The sequence below is a fragment of the Mustela erminea genome, chromosome 17 (assembly GCF_009829155.1).
Source record: "Mustela erminea isolate mMusErm1 chromosome 17, mMusErm1.Pri, whole genome shotgun sequence".
Lineage (NCBI taxonomy): Eukaryota > Metazoa > Chordata > Mammalia > Carnivora > Mustelidae > Mustela > Mustela erminea.
In genome coordinates this window covers 45,855,042-45,876,720 of record NC_045630.1, presented here as the reverse complement: position 1 = coordinate 45,876,720, position 21,679 = coordinate 45,855,042, and the positions used below count along the sequence as shown (strand labels likewise).

At 47.5% G+C, this 21,679-nt stretch overlaps 1 protein-coding gene and 1 long non-coding RNA gene across 3 annotated transcripts; both read left to right on the top strand.

Moving 5' to 3' along the window:
• On the top strand, window positions 1-2,442 carry LOC116576732. The gene is made up of 3 exons (XR_004280263.1): window positions 1-142; window positions 1,181-1,272; window positions 1,998-2,442. It is a non-coding gene; the product is annotated as an uncharacterized LOC116576732 (long non-coding RNA).
• A 6,908-nt stretch (window positions 2,443-9,350) lies between these two features.
• ELK4 (ETS transcription factor ELK4) lies at window positions 9,351-21,005 on the top strand. Of its 2 annotated transcripts, XM_032317529.1 has the most exons (5): window positions 9,351-9,566; window positions 14,615-14,830; window positions 15,923-16,795; window positions 18,035-18,151; window positions 19,515-21,005. In XM_032317529.1, exons 2-5 carry the CDS (start codon window positions 14,624-14,626, stop codon window positions 19,611-19,613), a joined length of 1,296 nt encoding a protein of 431 aa, XP_032173420.1. In that variant the 5' UTR covers window positions 9,351-9,566; window positions 14,615-14,623; the 3' UTR covers window positions 19,614-21,005. The 2 variants fall into 2 exon arrangements, with proteins under 2 accessions (XP_032173420.1, XP_032173419.1); XM_032317528.1 differs by lacking the exon at window positions 9,351-9,566 and having other exon boundaries at window positions 13,941-14,830.
• The last annotated feature ends 674 nt before the right edge of the window (window positions 21,006-21,679 follow it).

Sequence of the window (21,679 nt, the reverse complement as noted above, 5' to 3'; positions counted from 1 at the left end):
TGGGTGTTTGGAGCAGCGATGCAACCAGTAGCCTACTTTCAAACCTTAGGTGCAATGTTTTTGCTTTTTTTGCTCGTATGACACTTCTGATCGATTTTCTCTTTGGATCAAGAGCTTGAAAGAGAAAGCCCCGTTCTGTCCGGTACAGTGACTTCCCCTCCTATTTAGAGCAAGGGCGGCGGGGCAAGATGGTGAAGCTGCTTGAAATCCATCATGTGCGGGAGGGGCCAGGAGTGGGGCTGGGTTGAGCTCAGCCAGAGACCCCTCAGGAGGCTGGAGAGTTGTCCTGGGTTCCCAGAGGGCTGATCTGGGGAGGCAGGAGTGGAGTCGTGCTGTGTTCTCCAGAGAGCAGGGCTGGGAAAGGCTCTGGGAATACCCACTCTGACAGTCAGAGGGGAAGCAGGCTGCTGTGGGAGGGAGGTTGGGGGTCAGGGCATTGGAATCCGGGCCAGAGCGGCACTCAGTGCAGGTCACGGAGGAGAGCCACGCACAAGGAATGGTTGATCTACATTACTTCGAAGCACCACTCACCCTGAGAGTCTCCAACGGGAGGCTGTAGAGGCTGGCCAGTTGCCGCAAAGAATGGGGTCTGAAGAGAGGAAAAGATGACAATTTGTCCAACCAAACATGCTGGTCTGTGGTGTATAACGCACTCTGCTCGGCAAGGGAAACTAAGGTCCCCGTTCCAAGGACACAAATGGCTCTAAGAGAAAACAGGGCATTCAGAAGCTATAAATGGATGGACACTCTTCTTCCTCGTCTGCTCTGCACAGAACTAGGGTAAGGTGGCAAGTTTGCATAGAACCTATGAGACTGTTTTAAGACAGCTAAAAAGAATGTCTCTGCAGATGGTCAGTAGGAAAGAGAAGGAGGCGACTAGATAAACAAGGTGTTGGGAGTGACTGGCCCACTGATGTTCGGGAAAGGGGCTCTCTGGCCTGTGGGAGGGGCAGCCCTCCAGTGCCATGGGCCCATGTAGTTAACACGGGCTATGGTCCAAATGTTGGCACCCCAGCATTTGTTGAATGTTGAAATCTTAATCCCCAAAGATGATGGTATTAGGAAGTCAGGCCTTTGGAAGGTGCTTAGGTCCTGAGGCTGGAACCTTCCAGAATGGGATTAGTGTTCTCATAAAAGTGACCCTACTTTTCCTCACTCCTTCCACTATGGGAGAACACAGAGAGAGGACTGTCAGCTATGAACCAAGAAAGGCTCTCATCAGAATTCAACCATCCTGGTGCCTTGCCCTTGGGGTTCCCAGCCTTCAGGACGGTAAGAAATAGATTTCCGTGATTGATAAGCACACAGTCTGTGGCACATTGTTACAGCAGCCTGAATGGACTGGGATATTATGGAGCAGGCAGTTTATCCAACCCCCCTTCCCCACTCTGCCCAGACACCATGATGGTCATGGTTTGGCTTTCCATGTTAATTTCTCTACAGGAAAGGTATATGACAGAGGATCCCCATCACGGCATTTCTCACAGTATTATAATTGTTTACTTGATGGTCTCTTACCCTAGTCTGAAGGTTTTCCTATCCATCCCTCTCAGCATAGTGCCTGGAACGAAGCAGGAACTTGTGAAATATTTGTTTAGGGAAGGACCTAAAAGGGACAAGCATATCTCACTGGGATGGGAGGTGGGCAGTGGTCAGGAGAAGCAGCGGAGAAGTGACATTTGAGAACCGGGAGTCCTTCATTCAATATTCAGGAGGTCCCTGTGATGGGCCAGGCACAAAGCTAGGAGACAGAGGGTGTGTGAAGGTGACGGACTCAGTGTTTGCTTTCAAGGAATTCCGTGGAACGGAGGAGACGTTCCAGGCTGAGAGAGTCATGTGAGCCAAAGGCTGGTGTCCTGGCAGTGCTGGGTGTGACCGAGGGGTCAGGGCTTACGAGGCTAGAGCTCAGACTGAAAAGGGGCTAGCCAGGAAAGGGCCACTAATCAAAACAAAGAACACTGGAGGGTGATGTGGCCCTTAAACCTTGCCCTTCACAGGTTTTTCAGGTTAAAGTTTGGATCTTCTCGCGGAAGCAGCCGAGAAACCAGTCGTTGGATACTCTGGAACAGAGGAGGGACCCACTCAAGGATGTGTTTCAGAAGGTTTCCTTGTGGCCATGGGGAGATGGGCTGGCATGCCCGGATCCTGGGAAAGAAAGTAGAAGGCCATTGCAATAGTCCTGGCCAGAGACAGTGAGAGCCTTGGGGACAGCCATGGAGAGGGGTTGGGGGTTGCTATTCTAGAGATTCGACACAACAGATCATGGTGACCCACTGTGCTTGGAGAGTGGGGAGGGAGGATTGCCAGGGATGACTGAGGCGATGCCCTCAGCTGGAAGTGGGAAGGATTTGGCTCGGGTCGCAGGGAAAGGTAATGAGTTCAAGTTGTATATTCCGAGATAGAGGGGTTCTGAGCACATTCATGTATCACAAGTAGGCAGAGAGGCAGGCAGAGAGAGAGAGAGAGAGAGAGAGAGAGGAGGAGGCAGGCTCCCTGCTGAGCAAAGAGCCTGATGCGGGACTCAATCCCATGACTCTGGGATCATGACCTGAGCTGAAAGCGGAGGCTTTAACCCACAGAGCCACCCAGGTGCCCCAGGAGGAGAAGTTCTGTAGGAAACTGGAGACAGGGATCCAGAGGTCAGGGGAAATTTTAGGGTCAGAAAAAAAGGTTTGGGGTCTTGAACATTTGGGTAGTGAACAAAGCCTTGGAGAGAATGAGGCCCCTCATGGGGACTGCACTGAGGGACCATAACCCAGAGACAGAAGCCCGAGGCAAGGCTAGAACCCTTTCTTTAGAGCTAGTGGAACAGAAGCCCCGAAAGAGACAAAAACTGGTCAGAGAGATATAGGGAGACTCATGGAAGCCACAAGAGGCCAGCGTTTCAGGGGAAGGTACCGGAAAGGGACAGCTAAGCCTGCTTTGGAGGCCGGGGATGTTTGCCTAAAATGGTCTTGTTCAAGCTGGGCTTGAGGAGGACTCGGGAATGGTGGGAGGGACAATGCCTCGAAGAGCCACTGCTGGGGACAGCAGACACATTCGGGAGATTGGAAAGCAAGTGGAAGCTGGGCAAGGGTAGGCGGCAAATAGAAACCATTATTTTTTGAAGTCTGATACTGAAGAGAAGGAAAGGATAGGCTGATGGTTGGAGGGGGGTTTTCTCAGGATGGGTGAGACCAAAGAGGTTGACCGGCAGGATGGAGAGGTGGGAGGCTACGGACCCAAAGAGGCAAGGGGATGGAGCTGGAGGCCGCGAGGGGGAGGGCCCAAGCTTTGGGCACCCCACACCTCCCACTGCCGTCTGCATCTCTGAGCCAGGTGCCCCTCCTTGGCCTTGCTGGTCTGGTGGCCCATGAGCACTTACTGAGCAACTCCTGGCGAAGGGATGGCCCCGGGTGCTGGGCTGTGAGGGTGCCTGAGACCTGGGCTCTCCCCTCAAGGACTCAGCCTGAATGGTGGAACAGACGGAGAAAGTGAGCAGGTTGGGTCGGTGCTGGCCGCCATGGAGACAGAGGAGGTCACCAGCCCAGGGCAGGCGACACCTGAGCTGAGACCTAGAGTCGGCGCTAAAGTCAGCGGTGGCGGCGTGGGCCGGGGAACAGGACAAGCATCCCAGACAGAATGCTTCCCTACAAATCCGCTCCTGCTTCTTCCAGGGCCTGGTGGGCTCCTCGCCCCTTCCTCCCGCCGCTCCCCTAACACACTCCTCTTGCCTCTACTTAACTAACAACCCCTTCTGTGACAGAATGGGTTGTAGCTTCTCGTCTTTTAGAAAACTTGTAAAGAGAAGAGACTGATCTTTGTCGTCTTTGCCTCTCCGATAGTACCCAGTGCTCAGCACGTGGTTAATGCTTAAACATTATATATATACATATATATGTATATATATAATAAAGCATTGCTTTTTTTTTTTTTTTTTTTGAGTAAACTACCCCCAGCATGGGGCTCACACCACAACCCTGAGATCAGGAGCCCCATGTGCTCCTGACTGAGCCAGCCGGGCGCTCCCCAAGATAGATCTTTTGCTCTGACATTTTCTGAGGATGATGATCACTTTTAGTAAATTCTCAAGGGGGCCACTGGCACAGTAAAGGCATAGAGGTAAAAAGGGAAAGGAAAAGTAGGCAGAGAAAGAAAAATAAGGCTGAGGGAGAGGGCTGGGGTGGGGGGTCAGGAGGAAGCAAGAAAATGAAGATCAAGTATATTTCCAGTGGGGAGGGAGACAATTTCAAACAAGATCTAACGAGCGCTCTCTTAGCCGGGAAGCCTTGCCGTTGGAGTCTTCTCCATCCTGGGAGAACCCCCTCTTCTCGCTCTACTTCTGGGCTCTCCCGTTGGAAGCCGATTTCTAGACATAGTCCACGCACCACAGTTGTATCTTCAGAGCAGCAGGGAGAAGCCGAGAGGAGAAAGTGGGGAAAAAGCCCTATGGACCCAACGACTTCCCCATTTTACAGGGTGAGCCTAGACAGAATTAAAATTTCCTTCCCTTGAGAGTCCGAAGGAGGGAGGCTGCTGGCCGTGTCACCCTTCTGAACCGAGGATGCAACTCACCGGCGCCGCGTTCTTTAGCACGGCAAGACTAATTTTGTTTCGCAGCTGGATAAATAAAGTAAGGCAGAAAAAAGCTGGCATTACACATTTTTGAATTAGCACCAAGTCTTCCAAACTCCACCTCTTTCAGGAAATGTTCCTGAATGCAGTGGGAGGTGCTAATTTCCCTCCCCCGCCCTTCTCACCACAGCGCTGCGAAGCTCCAAGAGCTGTACTTACTTACCCCTACATTGGTCAGCCTGACTGTTCCTTCTCCATGATCTCTGGATCCTCAGCTGAATTTTTTTTGTCTATGTCAATAGGATCATAACAGATAATGCGAGAGAACTGTAAAGTCGACGGAAGTCGTGGAGAAGAGTGATGGTCTATGAAGGTGTCAGTGTCTCTGGTCCACGACTGAAAATTCCAAAAAAAAAAAAAAAAAAAAAAAAGAAAGAAAGAAAGAAAGAAAGAAGGAAAGAAAGAAAAGAAAAAAGAACAAAGCCTTTTGGTGGTGGTTCCTGAATTAATTATTTTTTTAAAGATTTTATTTATTTATTTCACAGAGAGAGATCACAAGCAGACAGAGAGGCAGGAAGAGAGGAGGAAGCAGGCTTCCCGCTGAGCAGAGAGTCCCACGCAGGGCTCGATCCCAGGACCCTGAGATCATGACCTGAGCTGAAGGCAGCGGCTTAACCCCCTGAACCACCCAGGTGCCCCTTCCTGAATTAATTTTAAGTGAAAAAAATTCCACCCAGTTATCATATAATTCACAAGAGAGGAAACAACTCTGGGCTTAAAATTCAGAGAAATCTGTATCCTACAATGAGTTTAGTCAAACCCCCAGAATCTTATATGGTTACCCACAAGGTAGCTTTTCAATCAAGTCACACCTTTTCCAAAGAGCAGTTAGAAAAAGAAGTGATCAGTTCTGTCCTCTTTGTCTAATATATACATATTCAACAGCAGTTTTCACAAGCAGAAAAAGTACATGTATCGAAGACCAATAAAACTGTTTTAGGTTGAAAAATATTGGAGGGCACCTGGATGTTTCAGTCAGTTAAGATCTGACTCTTGATTCTGGCTCAGGCTATGATCTCAGGGTTGCAAGACTGAGGCCCGTATCAGGCTCTGTGCTAGGTGTGGAGTCTGCTGGAAGATTTTTTCTCTCCCTCTCCACCCCTCTCCTGCCCTCTCTCTCGAAATCAACCAATCAATAAAATCTTAAAAAATATACACATTGGTGGAGGAGGAAAGAGACTGAGTGTAGATTCCGGTGAAGAAAAGTACACGAGGCTATTTCTGCGGTGTGTTTGGGATAGGTCATGAAGTGTGGTAGATCCCGTACCATGCCCCAGGCAGGTAACTGCAATAAAGTCATGAATCGTCATGTCCTCTCTGGGAAACAGGGTGTTGTGTAAAGATTACAGCACAGGCTGAAAGATGTTTCCATGAGCTTTCCTCACAGTCTAGAGGCCACAAATACCTTGTTCAAAGGCTTTTTCATGGGTTTTTCTCTGGACCTGGAATACTTTCTGATTATAGGTCTTACTGTTGGGGATGATATGTCTTTATCCAGAATGATAGTCTTGGTGTAGAGATATTTCCAACCATCACGCCACTGGTGGGTCTCTGGTGAATCTTAGGGTCTTGACCGGTAGTGGGGTTAGCAAATGCTGCCAGTTGCAGGATCCAGCTAGCCTGTTTTCTTTTCTTTTCTTTTTTTTTTTAAAGATTTTATTTATTTATTTGTCAGAGATAGAGAGGAGCGAGAGTGAGCACAGGCAGACAGAGTGGTAGGCAGAGGGAGAAGCAGGCTCCCGGCTGAGCAAGAAGCCCGATGCGGGACTCGATCCCAGGACGCTGGGATCATGACCCGAGCCGAAGGCAGCCGCTTAACCAGCTGAGCCACCCAGGCGTCCCGAGCCTGTTTTATTTTCAAAGGTAACTTTTCCTTGAACATTTCAAGCCCCACAAACATAATAACTATAGGGTCATTCAAAAAGAACTCAAAGTCTACTTTGATCAACTGTCTTTTTCTTTTCCTCCATCCACCGCAGACTACAAGTGAAAGGTATGGATAGATAGCTTTTATTTTTAAAGATATTTAAAGTGAGGCCCAGAAGTGATAAGTTGTCAGGATTTTCTCAGGAGGATCAAGCTTGGAGTTTAGGGAGATCGAAAGGCGAGAACTCAGAATTCCCTGCGTTTTATTCCTTCATGACACACATGCTGCTGTTTGCTTCACGTCTGTCCCTATCTGGGGCTGCTGATGCTTCCTCTGACTTAAAGCTCTCTCTTCTTTACTTCATGTGCTGCAAGACATTGCCTGGAAGACAGGACAGGCAATCGGATGGTTCCATGCTTGCTCAGAGTCCAGGAAATATTTCTTTAGGAAAAAGGGATGTTAACTTGGGGTAATGACGAGGCAGCAAAACAGAAAAGAGGGAAGGGGTAAGTTGCTTCTAGAAGAAATTATCCTAACTAGGTGTTACTGGGATAGGAAATGTAATCAAGTTAAGGGAACAGGGATGGCAGGACTGGGGTAAATAAAATGACTGAAAAGCACAATTGAGGGCAGGCCTGGGAGAAAAACACATAGGAAACCACTTAAATAAAATCTGCAGATTTTATTCGAGATAACCCTGAGGGGCCAAGGCTACAACTGGAAATCTATTGAGTGGGAAAGTGACCAAACAAGATAACAAAAAAGCAACATAATCACCATGGAGTTTGTAAAAACAACCATCTGTTGTGTGAGGAACTGTGGAGAGAGAGTCTGTATTTATAGCATCTTGAGTGGGAAAACAGGGCACATTAATAAACTTTTTTCTCCCAGTTCACCAATCTGAAATCTAACTTTCCTTCTAGTTTCTCTGCTGTCAACATGTACTGTTTAAAAAAAAAAAAAAAAAGTCAATTTAAAAACAGACAGACTTGCTATGACTAATTTAAGAGCACCCAAAGTAGGCTCTTTTCCAAAAATACACTGCAATCGCCAAGACTGTCAACTCCATCCAAAGAAATTGTGATACCACTGCAGACCCCGAGGTTGAATCCCAGGTTTCCTGCTGGTTTGGGCAGAGCACGGTAGTCTGTTGACGAGTTCCACAACCTTTCACTGTTCTTGGTCTAAGGCTTGAAATGAAATCTTTCTATAAACAAATGTTCCCAAGGGTGTATCTTAAACAACCTACTTTAATAATTCTTATTTTTCCCTCCCCTCCACCCCCCTCCACCACCAACACCCCCCCATTCTAAAATGGAAACTGTTGTGAGGAAACATTTTATATCAGAAGCCAAGAGTGCTAGTGTTTTTCAGTTATTGCACGTTTCCTCTTAATGAAAATATGTTTACATCCTCTGGTAGAATTATTTTTAAAAAGGTAACATCTCTTGGCAGTGTTGCTTTTACAGGAATACCTCTGTGTTATAATTACTCTGTCTTAGGGTGGAGGAGGTTGGAAATAAAATGACGTGCCAATGCTCTTCGACAAGCTTACCCAGGATAATAGGATCACACTTTACTCAGTGAGTTCAGTTAATTTTACCTTGAATCCAGTTCTGGGGGTGAGGTGGGAGGCAAAAGTAAATGACATCACCATTTGGTGGGGTGTCTAGTATGTGCCAGGAAATGCATTAAGTACATGAGTCTTTATCTCATTCGATCTTTTCAGCAATGCTACACATGATCATCCTCATTTTACAGGAGGAACTGAGGTTCAGAGGTTAAGCAACTCCCTGCAGGTCTTCCAGGTAGTAAATGGTCGCGTAAAGGGAGCTCACACACCAGCCTTCTGGTTTCTCCTTTAAAAGAATATGCAATCTATTTCTTCGGGGTTTTGTTTAGCAGTCTAGCATACTGACTGCACCCCTTCTGCTGCTGAATTACTTAAGTAGTGTTTAGTACCAAGTGTGACTTGGTTGCTTAAGAATTCTATTTAATGAGAACCTATGTGCTAGGAACTCTGCCGGGTGACTGGAGCGCCCGATCTGCTTTGATCGTCACAGTTCTAGGAGACTGGGCTCTCTCCGTTTCACAGACGATGAAACTTTTTGGGAAGTTAAGAAAGTTATTAAGGTCTCCAAGACAGTGAGGGGTGAAAGCTCGACTGGATTCCAGGGCTGACTTCATCCGTCACACCCCCGGGCCAGTGAGCTGCAGCGCTGATTTAACAGTCACTGGGGGTGTTCGTTGTGTCCCGGGAGCCGGTCCTTGGGACAGCAAGCTGCGGCAGCACCAACTCCTCCGTCCACTCGGCCGGGGAAAAGGCAGGACGAGTGGCCCAGAAGAGAGAAGCTCTCACGCTTTTGCTTAGCCACAACACAGGTGGTCCCCCGACCGCCGCCCGGCGAGCGGCACCCCCTCTCCCCGCCGCGGGAGACGAGGAGCCCCCACCCGTCCGGGAGTGCCCCACACAGTTGCAGCTCCGGGGCGCCGGACTCGGTCGGACGCTTAGTCCGGAGCAGAGCGGCCAGTGCGGGACTCCAGGGGACACTCGCACCGCGCCCCAACCCGTCCCCGCGAGCTCCCGAAACCCGGGCGCGAAGACGCCGTCGCTCACGACCCCGCACCACCGACGGCAGCGGCTCCGCCCTTCCCGCCCCGGAAGTGACGCGCGGCGGCAGCGGCGTCTGGGAAGGGCCCCGACGTAGCCGGGGGGTTTGAGAGTGGCGGCGGCCGCGGAGCGACTGGCAGGCCGGGCCCCGGCGAGGAACGCCCCGAGCGCGCGCCCGGCGGGTAGCGGCCCCACGACCCGCGCCGCCGCCGCCGCCGCCGCCGCCGCGTGCGGGGGCGGGGAGGGCGGGGCGCGAGGAGCCGCGGCGGGCGCGGCGGCGGCGGGCGATGCGGGCGGCTGCGGGTACCCGGCGGGCTCCGCTCGGCCGCCGCCGCCTTCTTCGGCTCCGCCGCGGGGGTCGCAGCCGCTGCCGCTGCCGCGCCGTCCTAGAGCTCCCGGCGTGAGGAGGCGGCGGGCAGAGAGAAGCATCGCGCTCCAGGCGGAGACCCAGAGGCAGCCCAGCGCCCGGCCTCGGTGAGCGGCCGGCCCCGCGCGCCCCGTCCACCCTGCGCCCCTTGGGGCTCTCGCGACCGCCGCCCCCAGCCGCGGGGAAAGGGGAGCAGGAGCAGGGGCCGGGGCCGGGGGGCAGGGGTGGGCCGGCAGCACAACAGGAAGTGAGCGTGGCGGCGGGCGCGGGGGCGGGCGCGCGCTCCCCCGGGACCCGCCCCCGGCCCGCCCTGCCCGGCCCGCAGCCGCAGCCGCGGGGCGCGCAGGTGGACCGCGGAGCGTCCGGGGCCGCGCGTGGCCCCTCAGGTCCCTGGGGAACAGGGTGGCAGTGGCTCTTCGGCCGGGGAGGGGGTGAGTTCTGACTCTTTGTGGTGACAGGAAGTTGGAAAATGAAAGTACAGTAATTCAGCGCTTCCCGAGGCCGCGTGAGGTTGCGGCTCTTCCCCGGACTTTGATCTGCTCTGGGGCACACGGTCGCCGAAGTTTCTTCCTCTCCCCAAGCTCGCTCTTCATCCGGTGTCAAGTTTCATTTCTTTTTCTACTTCTGTCCCGCGAACCCCTCCACCCTTGACTTTCCGCCTAATGTACAGCTGCAGCGAGGCTGGTCGCTTCTTGGTTCCTGGGAGGATCAATTGGAAACATCTTTTGGGGGAGGAATATTAATTAACTGGCCCTGGCAGGAAATAAGGGGTATTGTTCACTGATGGAAGTAGTAACAAACAAAACAAAACAAACACACACACACTCTCACTCTCTCTCTCTCTCACTCACTTACTTGGCTTTTTCCCAGGCTGTTGTATTTGAAGTTTAGGGCATTCACTCTGGAGTCTCTTCCTCATCACAGCGGTGGGTCAGGTCCTCCCTTCCCCTTTGCGCGCTCCTAGCCACCACCCCACTTCGAGGGAAAACTTGGTGCTTTAATATTTAGGACTGTCAGTGGTGTTTTCATGAAGATGTTGTAGGATTCCGTCCACCCTCCCCCACCTCCCCGTCAGGAACTCCCTTTCTTTGATTTTACTTAAAACTGCAAAAGTGAAATGCATTACATTCTTAGGGAAATACTGTTTTCAAGTTTCAGGGCAATGTAACTATACATTTACTATTTTCGTAATATAGGGTACTGAACAGTGAAGAGATTCCTGGTTACTTCTCATAAACGATGGTGATTTTAGTTCAGAACTAGTCTTGATACATAATTTGGTTTGGTTTTATTTAAGCAGCACACTGAATTTGGAGACCTTTAATATTTGGATCTTAGCTGCTGTTTCTGAAAAATAGTTGGGCTCTGGGTCACCACAGCAACTGGGCTGTGTGTATTATAAACATGTTTAGGGTGGAAAAAGTTTCATTTACTAGAGACTTCCTTTCCCTAATAGGTTATTTCAACATGCTTTCTTTCAGTTTACCTCTGGGATTGATCTGTCTTTGAAATGTTAACAGTTTCAACATTTAACTCTCAGTCAGGTTCTTTTATTTGCAACAGTTAAGTATTTCTCTCCCTTGTTACACTTCTGAAAAGCTCTTCTTGAAGTGTAACTTTAGAAAACTCAGAGCTTTTCTGTGACAAAGTAAAGGTTTTTATTGATAAGTAGTTAGAATAAAAGTATTTGTATTTTTCGACTCATCATTTCACCTTTTTAATAACTGCCTTCTGGAAGTTTTTTTCCTTAGTTCTCTTTTGTGCCTGAGGAAATAATTGAATTTCACATTGATAGCACACCTTTTTAAAAAATTTATTTATTTGACAGAGAGAGAGAGAGAGAGAGAGATCACAAGTAGGCAGAGAAGTAGGCTCCCCGCTGAGCAAAGAGCCGGATGCGGGTCTTGATCCCAGGACCCTGAAGATCATGACCTGAGCTGAAGGCAGAGGCTTGACAGCTGAGCCACCCAGGCGCCCCTGATAGCACATTTTTAGAAACTGAAATGAAGAGTTCAGCTTGACTGTATACCCAGAGGTCCACCCAACTTTTCAATAGAGTATGACCTGATATTAGAATTGAATGAGTAAAATATTCCTTTAAATCACCCACTGAAGATGTCCATTTCATATCCATGTTAGTTTTTTGCAAAAGAACATTCTTTTCCAGTGCTTCATTCCAAAACCACAATGTCCTTTGATTCTAAACAACCTTCTATCCCAGAGGCACTGTAAAGTACTAAAAAAGCATCAGCATTTTCCACTACAGTTAGGTTCTGCCCCAAAGTAGCAGCAGCAGCAGCAGCTCACCAGCATTTGACTCAGTCCCTGCGCTCCCTTAATAACCAGAAGGGAAAGTAGAAGTTGAAAGGTGAAACCTGAGCCCCTGTGGGTGCACGCATACTTGGGGGACCCTCTTCTTTGCCCAGGATGGCACTCCTGTGCTCATTGTGGAGATGTTGATGCTTATTTCTGTCTTTGTGTGTTTATCTTAACCATTATAAACCCATGGGGCTCAAGCATTATCTACATGGTAGGTATTAAGACTATAGAATTTAGTATGGCAATTCTTCCAAGAACAAATAGAATTACAGGCACCAAATTTGTAATTGTTCTGAGATTTTAGCTCTGTCCTTCATCTTTTCCCCTCCCTCTCGCTATCCCTTCCCTCCCTGTCTCCCCTGTTTCCTCTCCCCCTCGTGTTCTCTCTCTGCACCCCCCCCCCACATTCATACCCAACCTCTATAAGCATTGTTTTTTTTTTTTTTTTTTTAAAGTAAGCTCCGTGGGAGCCCAGTATGGGGCTTGAACTCAGGACCCTGAGATCAAGACCTGAGCTGAGATAAGAGTCAGACACCTAACTGATAAGTCACAGGAGCCCGGCTAGGCATTCTTGGTATGAAGATGGTGTCTGGAAATATGGAGACAGTTCTTTGGTTAAGCTAAAATTTACTAGGGAGTACTTTTAACAGGTTTAGACTAAAATAAAAAAAACAAGTCATTTAAGTGGGAAGCATGTATAATTAAAAAAGTAACTAGCCATGAGCAGATATCATTAGAAGAAAGGGTCTCTGGTAAATTGAGAGAAATGGCATCCCCCTCCCGCCGCCCCCCAATACTTAATGGATCAGACTATAAAATCACTCTTTTTTATTTAAGTAAGCCCTGTTCTCAGCCTGAGGTTTGAACTCACAATCCTAAGATCAGAAGTCTCATGCTCCACTGCCTGAGCCAGCCTGGTAACCCCTAAAATTACTCTTTTAACTCCTTTTAAGTGAGGCTATGGGAAAGGTTAGCAGGGGAGGGTTACTTAGCATCAAAGTCACACTTCCAATTTGTAGGTCATTATCACTTAGTGTCTAATTGTACTGCCCTGTGGATGTAGTTACCCACCTAGGGAGTGGTTCTCCTGAGGATCAGATTGGTGACTGGGAGGAGAGAGACTTGGATTCCTGGGCTCAGCCTCTCCATTAACTATGTGACTGGAGACTTCTGTTTCCTGTTCTTTTTTATTTTACCATCTCTACTTTTGGATGACAGTATCTGTAACTAGCTTCAAAGTGGCAGTTGAGGATTATCGAAGGACATTTTGAGTGTCTCGGAAAAGTTCTAGAAGCCCAGCTATCTTCCGGTAGTTTCTCATCTCCTGCCTTTTTTGGGAGCAGACATAGTTGACCTTCAAGGATCCCATCCTTTGTGAGTTACACATTGTTAGAATTAGGCTCCTAAGACCTATGGTTTTGTAATATTTATAGTGTTTGTTTTTAACATCTTTATTGAGATAAAATTCATCTACTTAAGTTGTACAGTATGGTGGTTTTAGTATATTCAGAGTTTGTAACCACCACCACAGTCTTAAGTTCAGAATATTTACATCAACCCATAAACAGTCACTCCCCATTCTTCTCTCCATCTAGCCCCTAACAACCACTGATCTGCTTTCTGTGTTGAATACATTTGCCTATTCTGGACATTTCATATAAATGGAAGCCTGACGTGGGGTGTGACCCCAGGATCCTGAGATCATGACCCGAGCTGAAGGCAGGTGCCCCAAATAAATAAATCTTTTTTTTTTTTTTTAAAGATTTTATTTATTTATTTGGCAGAGAGCGAGAGAGGGAACACAAGCAGGGGGAGTGGTAGAGAGAGCCCAACATGGGACTAGCTCCCTGGACCCTGAGGCCACGTCCTAAGCCGGAAGGCAGATGCCTAATGACTAAGTCACACAGGCGCCCCCAAATAAATAAATCTCAAAAAAAAAATTCCTTTAGGAATAAAGAATTCTCTGGCCCAAAACATCAGAGGAGCCAAAATTGAGAAACTCTGGCCTAAACAGGGAAATCCTAAAACCTGAGACATTGAATGATTTTTCATTTCATGTCTTGATAAATAAAGGCCACTCATCAAAGAAGGAGGATCTGTAGGGGCACCTGGCTGGCTCAGTCAGTAGAGCACGTGACTCTTGATCTCAGTGTTGTGAGTTCAGGCCCCACATTGGGAATGGAGTCTCCTTTAAAAAACTAAAAAGATGACAGAACTTGTAAATTAAATCAGGGAGCATTTTCTGAATTTTCACTGCTGCCAATTTAAATGTAAATTAATTTATGAGAACAGAAAGGATTTGGAGGAGAAATGCCAGTGGAGCAAGAGTAGATTACGATTACTCCCTACATCTTCAGGTCTCTTGGTTTATTTGCCAGAAGACACACATACTTCTGGCAAATAAACCAAGTTGCTTGATTTAAATGGTGGGCTCAGAGGGTAGGGCCATGAGCTTCTATAAAACTTCAGTAACAGCGGTCCCCTGGTGATCGGCAGTCATCACACTGCTCCTGTGACTTAAGGAACTCACTTTATCTTCCAGCAAGACTTTTCTTAAGCAGTGTTCCTTGCTTAAGAGTTCGGGCTCTGGGTCCAGATTGCCTGGGTTTAAATGTCTGCTCCACCATTTACCTCCTTGGCCTCGGACTTAACTCTTTTCTGAATCTGTTTTTTCAAATGTGAAATGAGGCTGCAAGGCTGTCTGTTTCGTAGGATTGGACTGTTGGGGGAAGGAAAGGAAGTAATGCTTCTGGAGCACAGTGCCTGGCGTACGGTGCGTGTCCTGTCAGTGCCGGCTGTTAATTTCTCACGTGTCTTGCCTGTGTGCTTCTTTCAGCTCACTGCTATGGACAGTGCGATCACCCTGTGGCAGTTCCTCCTTCAGCTCCTACAGGAGCCTCAGAACAAGCACATGATCAGCTGGACCTCTAACGATGGGGAGTTCAAGCTCTTGCAGGCGGAAGAGGTGGCTCGTCTCTGGGGGATTCGTAAGAACAAGCCTAATATGAATTACGACAAACTCAGCCGAGCTCTCAGATACTATTATGTAAAGGTAATATACATCCGCCTCAGATCAAGAACGGTTCCTCTCTCCTGATGAGGTTATAAGGGACTAACATCCTGGTTTATTTTTGAAACCTTTTTAAACTGAGGTGTAATTGACATAAAACATTGTATTAGTTGTAGCAGTCCAGCATAATGATTTGATACTTGTGTACACTGCAAAATGATCACTGTCCTGGCTTTATTGATCCAGTTTATTTCATAACTTCAGCAGTTTGGGATTGGGGGGGGAAACATGTCAGCGTTCAGCTCTAGTTCCCACTCTTCACGCATGCGTTCTTCCTAGTTGCAGTTGTCTTTAAAGAAAAAGTTAGTGTAGGGTTGGGAATAAGGAAGAGAAAATTTGAGATTCTTGAGGACAAAATAAAACATTCTCATGTGTATCACAATTTAAAAGTTGTCACATACATGCCGGTTTTGTAGCTTCACTTTTTAATTTAACCCAGAGAAACCAGATTAATACTTTAAATAATAGCTGTTAGTGCACAGATTTGATTTCTTAGTTAAAGTTTATTTTTTGTTTAATTTCTTATTATTTTGGATACATTGTTGGGCTCTGAGGTGAAACGAATAGCTTAAATGGATAAAGTTAAAATGAGAAACTGAGATCCTAATTTTTTTCACCTTTAAGTGGTTGGTCTTATCCGTTTTCCCCATGGGGGTGTGGGGTAAGGAAGGACCGGAGCTGCAGAAGGAAGTAGAGGGCCCAGCAGACAGAATGTTCTCTTCCTCTGTGCTCACTCAGGATGCGAACGGCTGGCACTTCGGGATTGTTCGAGACCGCAGTTCAGGGATCTTCGACTTAATACAGATAATTTGCTTGAGGGTGTCAGGCAACTGAAACCTCTCTTTTACTTACCTAATAGGTCATGTCAGTTGTTCATAAGACATTTAAATACACTCTGCTTTGGCTCCATAGTGCTAGGACTTGGGTTTGGTATAGCTAGATCAGTGTGGGTGATTTTGAAGCTCTTAAGGAAACTGCTTGCCCAGTAGAGACCCTTATTAGGTCTGTTTCTTCTGAGCTGTGGGAAGTGCATTGACAAGAAAGTGTAAACATGCTTATTTCATTTATCTACAGAATATCATTAAAAAAGTGAATGGTCAGAAGTTTGTGTACAAGTTTGTGTCTTACCCAGAGATTTTGAAAATGGACCCCCTGACCGTGGGCAGGACCGAGGGAGACTGTGAGGTCGTGAGCTGTAGCGAGGTGGGCAGCGGCTCCAGGGACGCCGAGAGCGGGGGCAGAGAGAAGCCCCTGCAGCCCGGGGCCCGGGCCTCTAGCCGCAATGACTACATCCACTCCGGCTTGTATTCTTCCTTCACGCTCAACTCTTTGAACTCCTCCAACAAGAAGCTCTTCAGACCTATAAAGATCGAGAGTCCGGCTGAGAAGCTGGCAGAGAAGAAGCCGCCCCAGGAGCCAACACCGTCTGTCATCAGATTTGTAACAACGCCTTCCAAGAAGCTTCCGGTTGAACCTGTTGCTGCCGCCACGTCGGCTTGCCCGGGCATTTCTCCGTCTTCAGAAGACCCTCTCCGAGCCTTGGAGACTTTGGCTTCCCCCAGACTGCCCGCCCTGGAAGCCCCGGCCACTGCCCCCAGTGGCCCCGGCACCTTTGCCGCATCCCCTGGGCCCTCGGCCTCCCCTTCTATGCAGGAGCCCCCGAGGACACCTTCGCCACCACTGAGTCCGCATCCTGACCTTGACACGGACCTTGAGTCAGTGGCATCACAGCCCATGGAGCTTCCAGAGAACTTGTCACTAGAACCTAAAGACCAGGATTCAGCTTTGCTGGAAAAGGACAAAACAAGTAATTCCTCAAGATCCAAGAAACCCAAAGGGTTAGAGCTGGCGCCCATCCTGGTGATCACGGGCAGCGACCCGAGCCCGCTGGGGATACTGAGCCCGTCTCTCCCCACAGCTTCTCTGACGCCAGCCCTTTTCTCACAGGTAACGACCTCTCACTTTCTGGGGCCACTGATGATTGCATTGACTCCCCTTTTAAAACAAATCCAGAACTGATAACCGCCCGTTCTCATGCCGCTGCTTGGGTCTGCACGAGAAAGGCGGACTTGACCCCCGTGGGAGTCACCCGGTTCCGCACCTGATCGGAGCTGCTGCAGGCGAGGGTTGGAGGGGCTCTAGAAGGGCTCTGAAAGGACTCATTGTCTCTGCAAACCAAGAAATACTTGTCAGGCTCCTCCTAAAGCAACTACTGTCGCTCTCGCTTTTTTGGAGGGGAGTCCTTAAAAGACTCAGTGGTATTTTATACAAAAATAATGATAGCGTCAAAAGCTAGAAAACAGTAAATCCTGGGAACCTGAAGAAAACCAGTTGGTGTGATGTTGAGAAACAAAGTTGTATAGTTACATTAGCTATTTCTTAACTTGCTCGTGTCCTGTAACATTTATTTATTTAAGAGAGGGAGAGGGGATGGGGAGGGAGAGGAAGAGAGAGAATCTCTCAAAAATTTTTTTGTTTTGTTTTTTAGAGACAGAGTGAGCATGAGGGGGGCAGGAGGGGCAGACTCTGTGCTGAGCCCATAGCCCAACGTGGGGCTTGATCCCAGGAGCCTGAGATCATGACCTGAGTCAAAATCAAGAGTCTGACGCTTAACTGACTGAGCCATCCAGGCGCCAGCCGTGTAGCATTTAAATGGATGACTCCCAGGCTCCCCGTTACTAAGGAGAACTGTGTTTGTGACTTGAGTTACCCGTTATTTTTCTGCACGTGACCAGATTGGGCTCTTGATTTGGGAAAGACCCTACAAAACACGTTAGAAAATATTTGCCCTTTATCTTACTTAGGTTGTAAAAATAATTTCTGAGTTTCTCCTCATGAAAAATCTCAGACCTACTTAGCGGAGAAGAGGACAATATTTGGGTTCGGGGTTGAGGCGTCTGGGTCGCTCAGTCTTTTAAGGATCTGCCTTCAGCTCAGTTCATGATCCTGGAGTCCTGGGATCAAGCCCTGAACTGGGCTTTGTGCTCAGCCTGGAGTCTGCTTCTCCCTCTCCCTCAGCCCCTCCTCCCGCTCGTGCACATGTGCGCGCACACGCGCTCGCTCGCTCTCTCTCTCAAATAAATCTTTAAAAAAAGATTTGGGTTCAGGGCTCTTGGTGTGTTACTATAAGGTGGAAACACATCCTGGTGAGTCACCTAGTGACTGGGTTTGTTTTGCATTTTGCAGACGCCCATCTTGCTGACGCCCAGCCCCTTGCTCTCCAGCATCCACTTCTGGAGTACTCTCAGCCCCGTCGCTCCCCTGAGTCCAGCCAGACTGCAAGGTGCTAACACACTCTTCCAGGTGAGTCACCTCCAAGCCCGTCTCCTGCAGTTGGGGCCTGGCACAGGCAGAAAGAGGAGAAAGACCGTGTCTTCACTCCTTGTCCTTACAAAACTTCTGTTTAATAAATACGCTTTCCGGGGGTTAATGCAAGCCAGTGGACAGCTCTGGCAGATACGCGTAGCCATGCTTCCTTTGCATTCTTTACTGTTCCATGCATTTCAGTTAGACCCAGAATTGTTCAGCACTATGTAGATTTTTGAACACACCCAATTTCTTTGTCATTTTAAGTGCTAGAAATCCCCCGCCTTTTTTTTTCTTTTTTTTAAAAAACGGCAAATACAAACGTGTGTGTGTGTGAGAAAATTGGCAGGAGTATCTACTTTACCTGAGGATTTTTAAAAAAGAGAAAACTTTTGAGAATGGTCTATCAAATACTCCTCTGTTTCTCACTCATTTAGAATTGATACTTACAAACATTTTAAATACATGTTTTAAAAAACGGATATTGTAGTATCCCTTAACTGAGATCACAGGGAAGGTCTCAGAGCGTTCAACCATTATTTTTCCCCCAGCATCTAGACTTTACAACTTGCAGAGTTTATTTTGGTTGACTCATTCACTTATTTAGGGGTGGCTCGCTGGGAAATTTTCTTATACTTTGCAATTTTTTTCATTTGTTCTTTTGGAAATGAAATGGTAAAGAAAAAAAAGAAAATTAAAAAAGCTACTTCTTTTTTTTTTTAAAGCTTTTGAATTATTGAATAGAAAGTGTTGAGAATGTTTCATATTTTATTTTTCCATTTTTCTTTGTCTCTCACAGATGATGAAGTTCTAGAATGATCTAAGACATTAAGCAAAGGCACAGTGCTCTAGCAGTGTTCTCCCTATAGTGTTCTCCCTATAGAACTGGTCTTAGAATACATGATGGGGGACTCTGTTCTAGCATGAGCACCCCATAGCTATTTGCACCAGTTACACATAGAGTTCATAGATGGGCATCTCTTTCTGGATATCCTTTTGACAGTCTATGATTTGGTTTGTAATTGAGTTACACTCTATAGGGCATGGGTGAACTTTCTAAAACCTTCGTGTGAAGTTAAACGTAAACCTGTATACTTTAGGCTATGAGGGAAGTTTCTGGTTTGTTCTTTCCATCAAGGTAGGCCAGAGAATGTTATTATTTAACATGAAGGACAAACGCTTTTTTCTTTAACGTTTTTGCTGTGACATCCTATTCTTCGGTGATAAATGGTTACTACCTTTGTCCCGTGAGCCACTACAGGCAGCTTTCACATTCTGCCTCAGGGACTCTGGCAGGGACAGAAAGTTGAAAGTTGGGGTTGAGTAATAGGATGATAATGTGTTTTACTTTCTTTCCCAGTTTCCTTCTGTACTGAACAGTCATGGACCGTTCACTGTGTCTGGCCTGGATGGACCACCCACCCCTGGCCCGTTTTCCCCAGATTTACAGAAAACATAACCTATGCACTTGTGGAATGAGAGAACCGAGGAGTAAAGAAACAGAGAGACATTCAACACGATTACCTTTGAAGTGAGCAGTTAATAGTTCTACAATGCTAATAATAGACTATTGTGATTTTTGCCATTCCCCATTGAAATGCCTTTTTAAGATTCCCTTTGAATATGACTCAAGTTGGACTGTATATAAAAATGCCTTAATTGGAGTCCAAGCTCCACCTCCTTCTTCCTTCCTTCCTTCCTTCCTTCCTTTCTAATATTTTGAGCTTTGTGTTCAATTTTTGGTGGGGTTTAGCAGCTAGCTATGGTTCGCAAGAGCAGTTAAGAACAAAGTTACTCCTTTTGCCTTACTGGGACCCTTTGGCCAGGAAAACAGTTATGCTTTGCGTGTATTATTTGGAGAAATGTTAACTGCAGTTGGTCATATCTTCACGACTAAGTGTGTTCTCTGGAAAAACAAAAAGTGAGCTGTGCACAAGCAGTGAAGAAAAAGCAGTCATGCCTGTCCACACACACTGTGGGAGAGATTCTGTCTGGCTTGAAGAGTAACGTATGTAAGCAATCCGCAGAAAAGACCTCTTGCATCGCGGTGGGTTTCTCAGCTGCATGTGTGATCTTGTCTCAACCTGTGAACAGAGCTCGGAGCCTCCTAGTCTGTTGCAACATAGGAAGGTGTTTTAAACCTGGGGGTTAAGATGGTGTTTGCAACAACCAGTGAGAGCAGGGGAGCCCGCCTCTAGCATGGAAGTGCCGTCGGCTCTCTGGGTGAGGTGATTACACCCCCATGGTACACAGCCTGGTTAAGTGATGGCTTTTAGGAGGAAACCGGGTGTTGAAGTCCGGAGGCATCTCTGAGTAAAACGTTCAGCTGGATAACTTGAAACAACATGCGGGGCTGTCCCAGTTAGAAGAGACTTTCTCTTTTCTGTTCGTCTTACCCTATTTTCTACTGCACGTTTACCTTCTTCTAAACTTCAGGTTGTTAGGGGCTGTGCTAGTTTTAAAGATGTGATGAGGAAGACACAAAGCAAGGCGAAGCCTCCAAGTCTATGGTGAGGTGAAGGTGTGCTTATTTCTTTGGCAAAGTGTTTTTTAGTGAGAGAGCAGCAGAATTGGTTTGGAAGCTCATATGCAGGGATTGCATTGTTCACGTTAGTAGGGAGAAACGGAGGCCTTCCTCTCTCTGTTACCACATTGAGAAACTTTGACTGCACGGTAATCAGTGCAGATGCGGACGATGCTCTGGAGCCTCCCGACTGAATCGATACCAACATCGCAGTGGAATTGGTGAAAACCGTGGCTTTTGAAGTCTAGGATTAGGGGTGCCCGGGTGGCTCAGTTGGTTAAACTACTGCCTCCCGCTCAGGTCATGATCCCAGGGTCCTGGGATCTATTCTCGCATCGGGCTCCCTGCTCACAGTGGGGAGTCTGCTTCTCCCTCTGCCTGCTGCTCCCCCTGCTTGTGTGCTCTCTCTCTCTCTGACAAATAAATAAAATCTTCAAAAAAAAAAAAAATAGAGTCTAGGATTAGATTATATGCCACGGCTACTACCACAACACTGCCCATTAACCTCATCTTTTAACTGTAGAAACAGTTCAGTGAGTCCCATAAACTAAGTGGAAAGAGGGATTAAGGATTGGAGAGCTCAGAATGACACCGAGACAAACCAGCATCTTCCAGATGTGTAAGACTCACTTTAAATACGTTTCTGTACCGTGTAGAGACGCTGTAGTGTGAGACAGCCGAGCTAGGTTAGTGGTAGTGGAGGGACATATTCAGGGAGCTGTCTTTCTGTTTGTAGCATCAGAGACCTGTTAGTGGTTCGCGTGTGGTCGCCACCTGCCATCTGTTCTTGCGGGGTCCCAGGGCTCTGGGGAGCAGCCGGTGGGACTTGTCTCCCACACCGAGTCACTTACTTCGCATGCTTGTTTGAAAGTAGACCTCTCGGCAGCACTTTGGAATAGTTTTATAGGCTAATGACTATTTTGTACTTTAAGTGTAAGTATTGATGGCTTGATTTAACTTGATATTTTCAATTTTGAAAGCACAAAAGTATTTTATCTTTT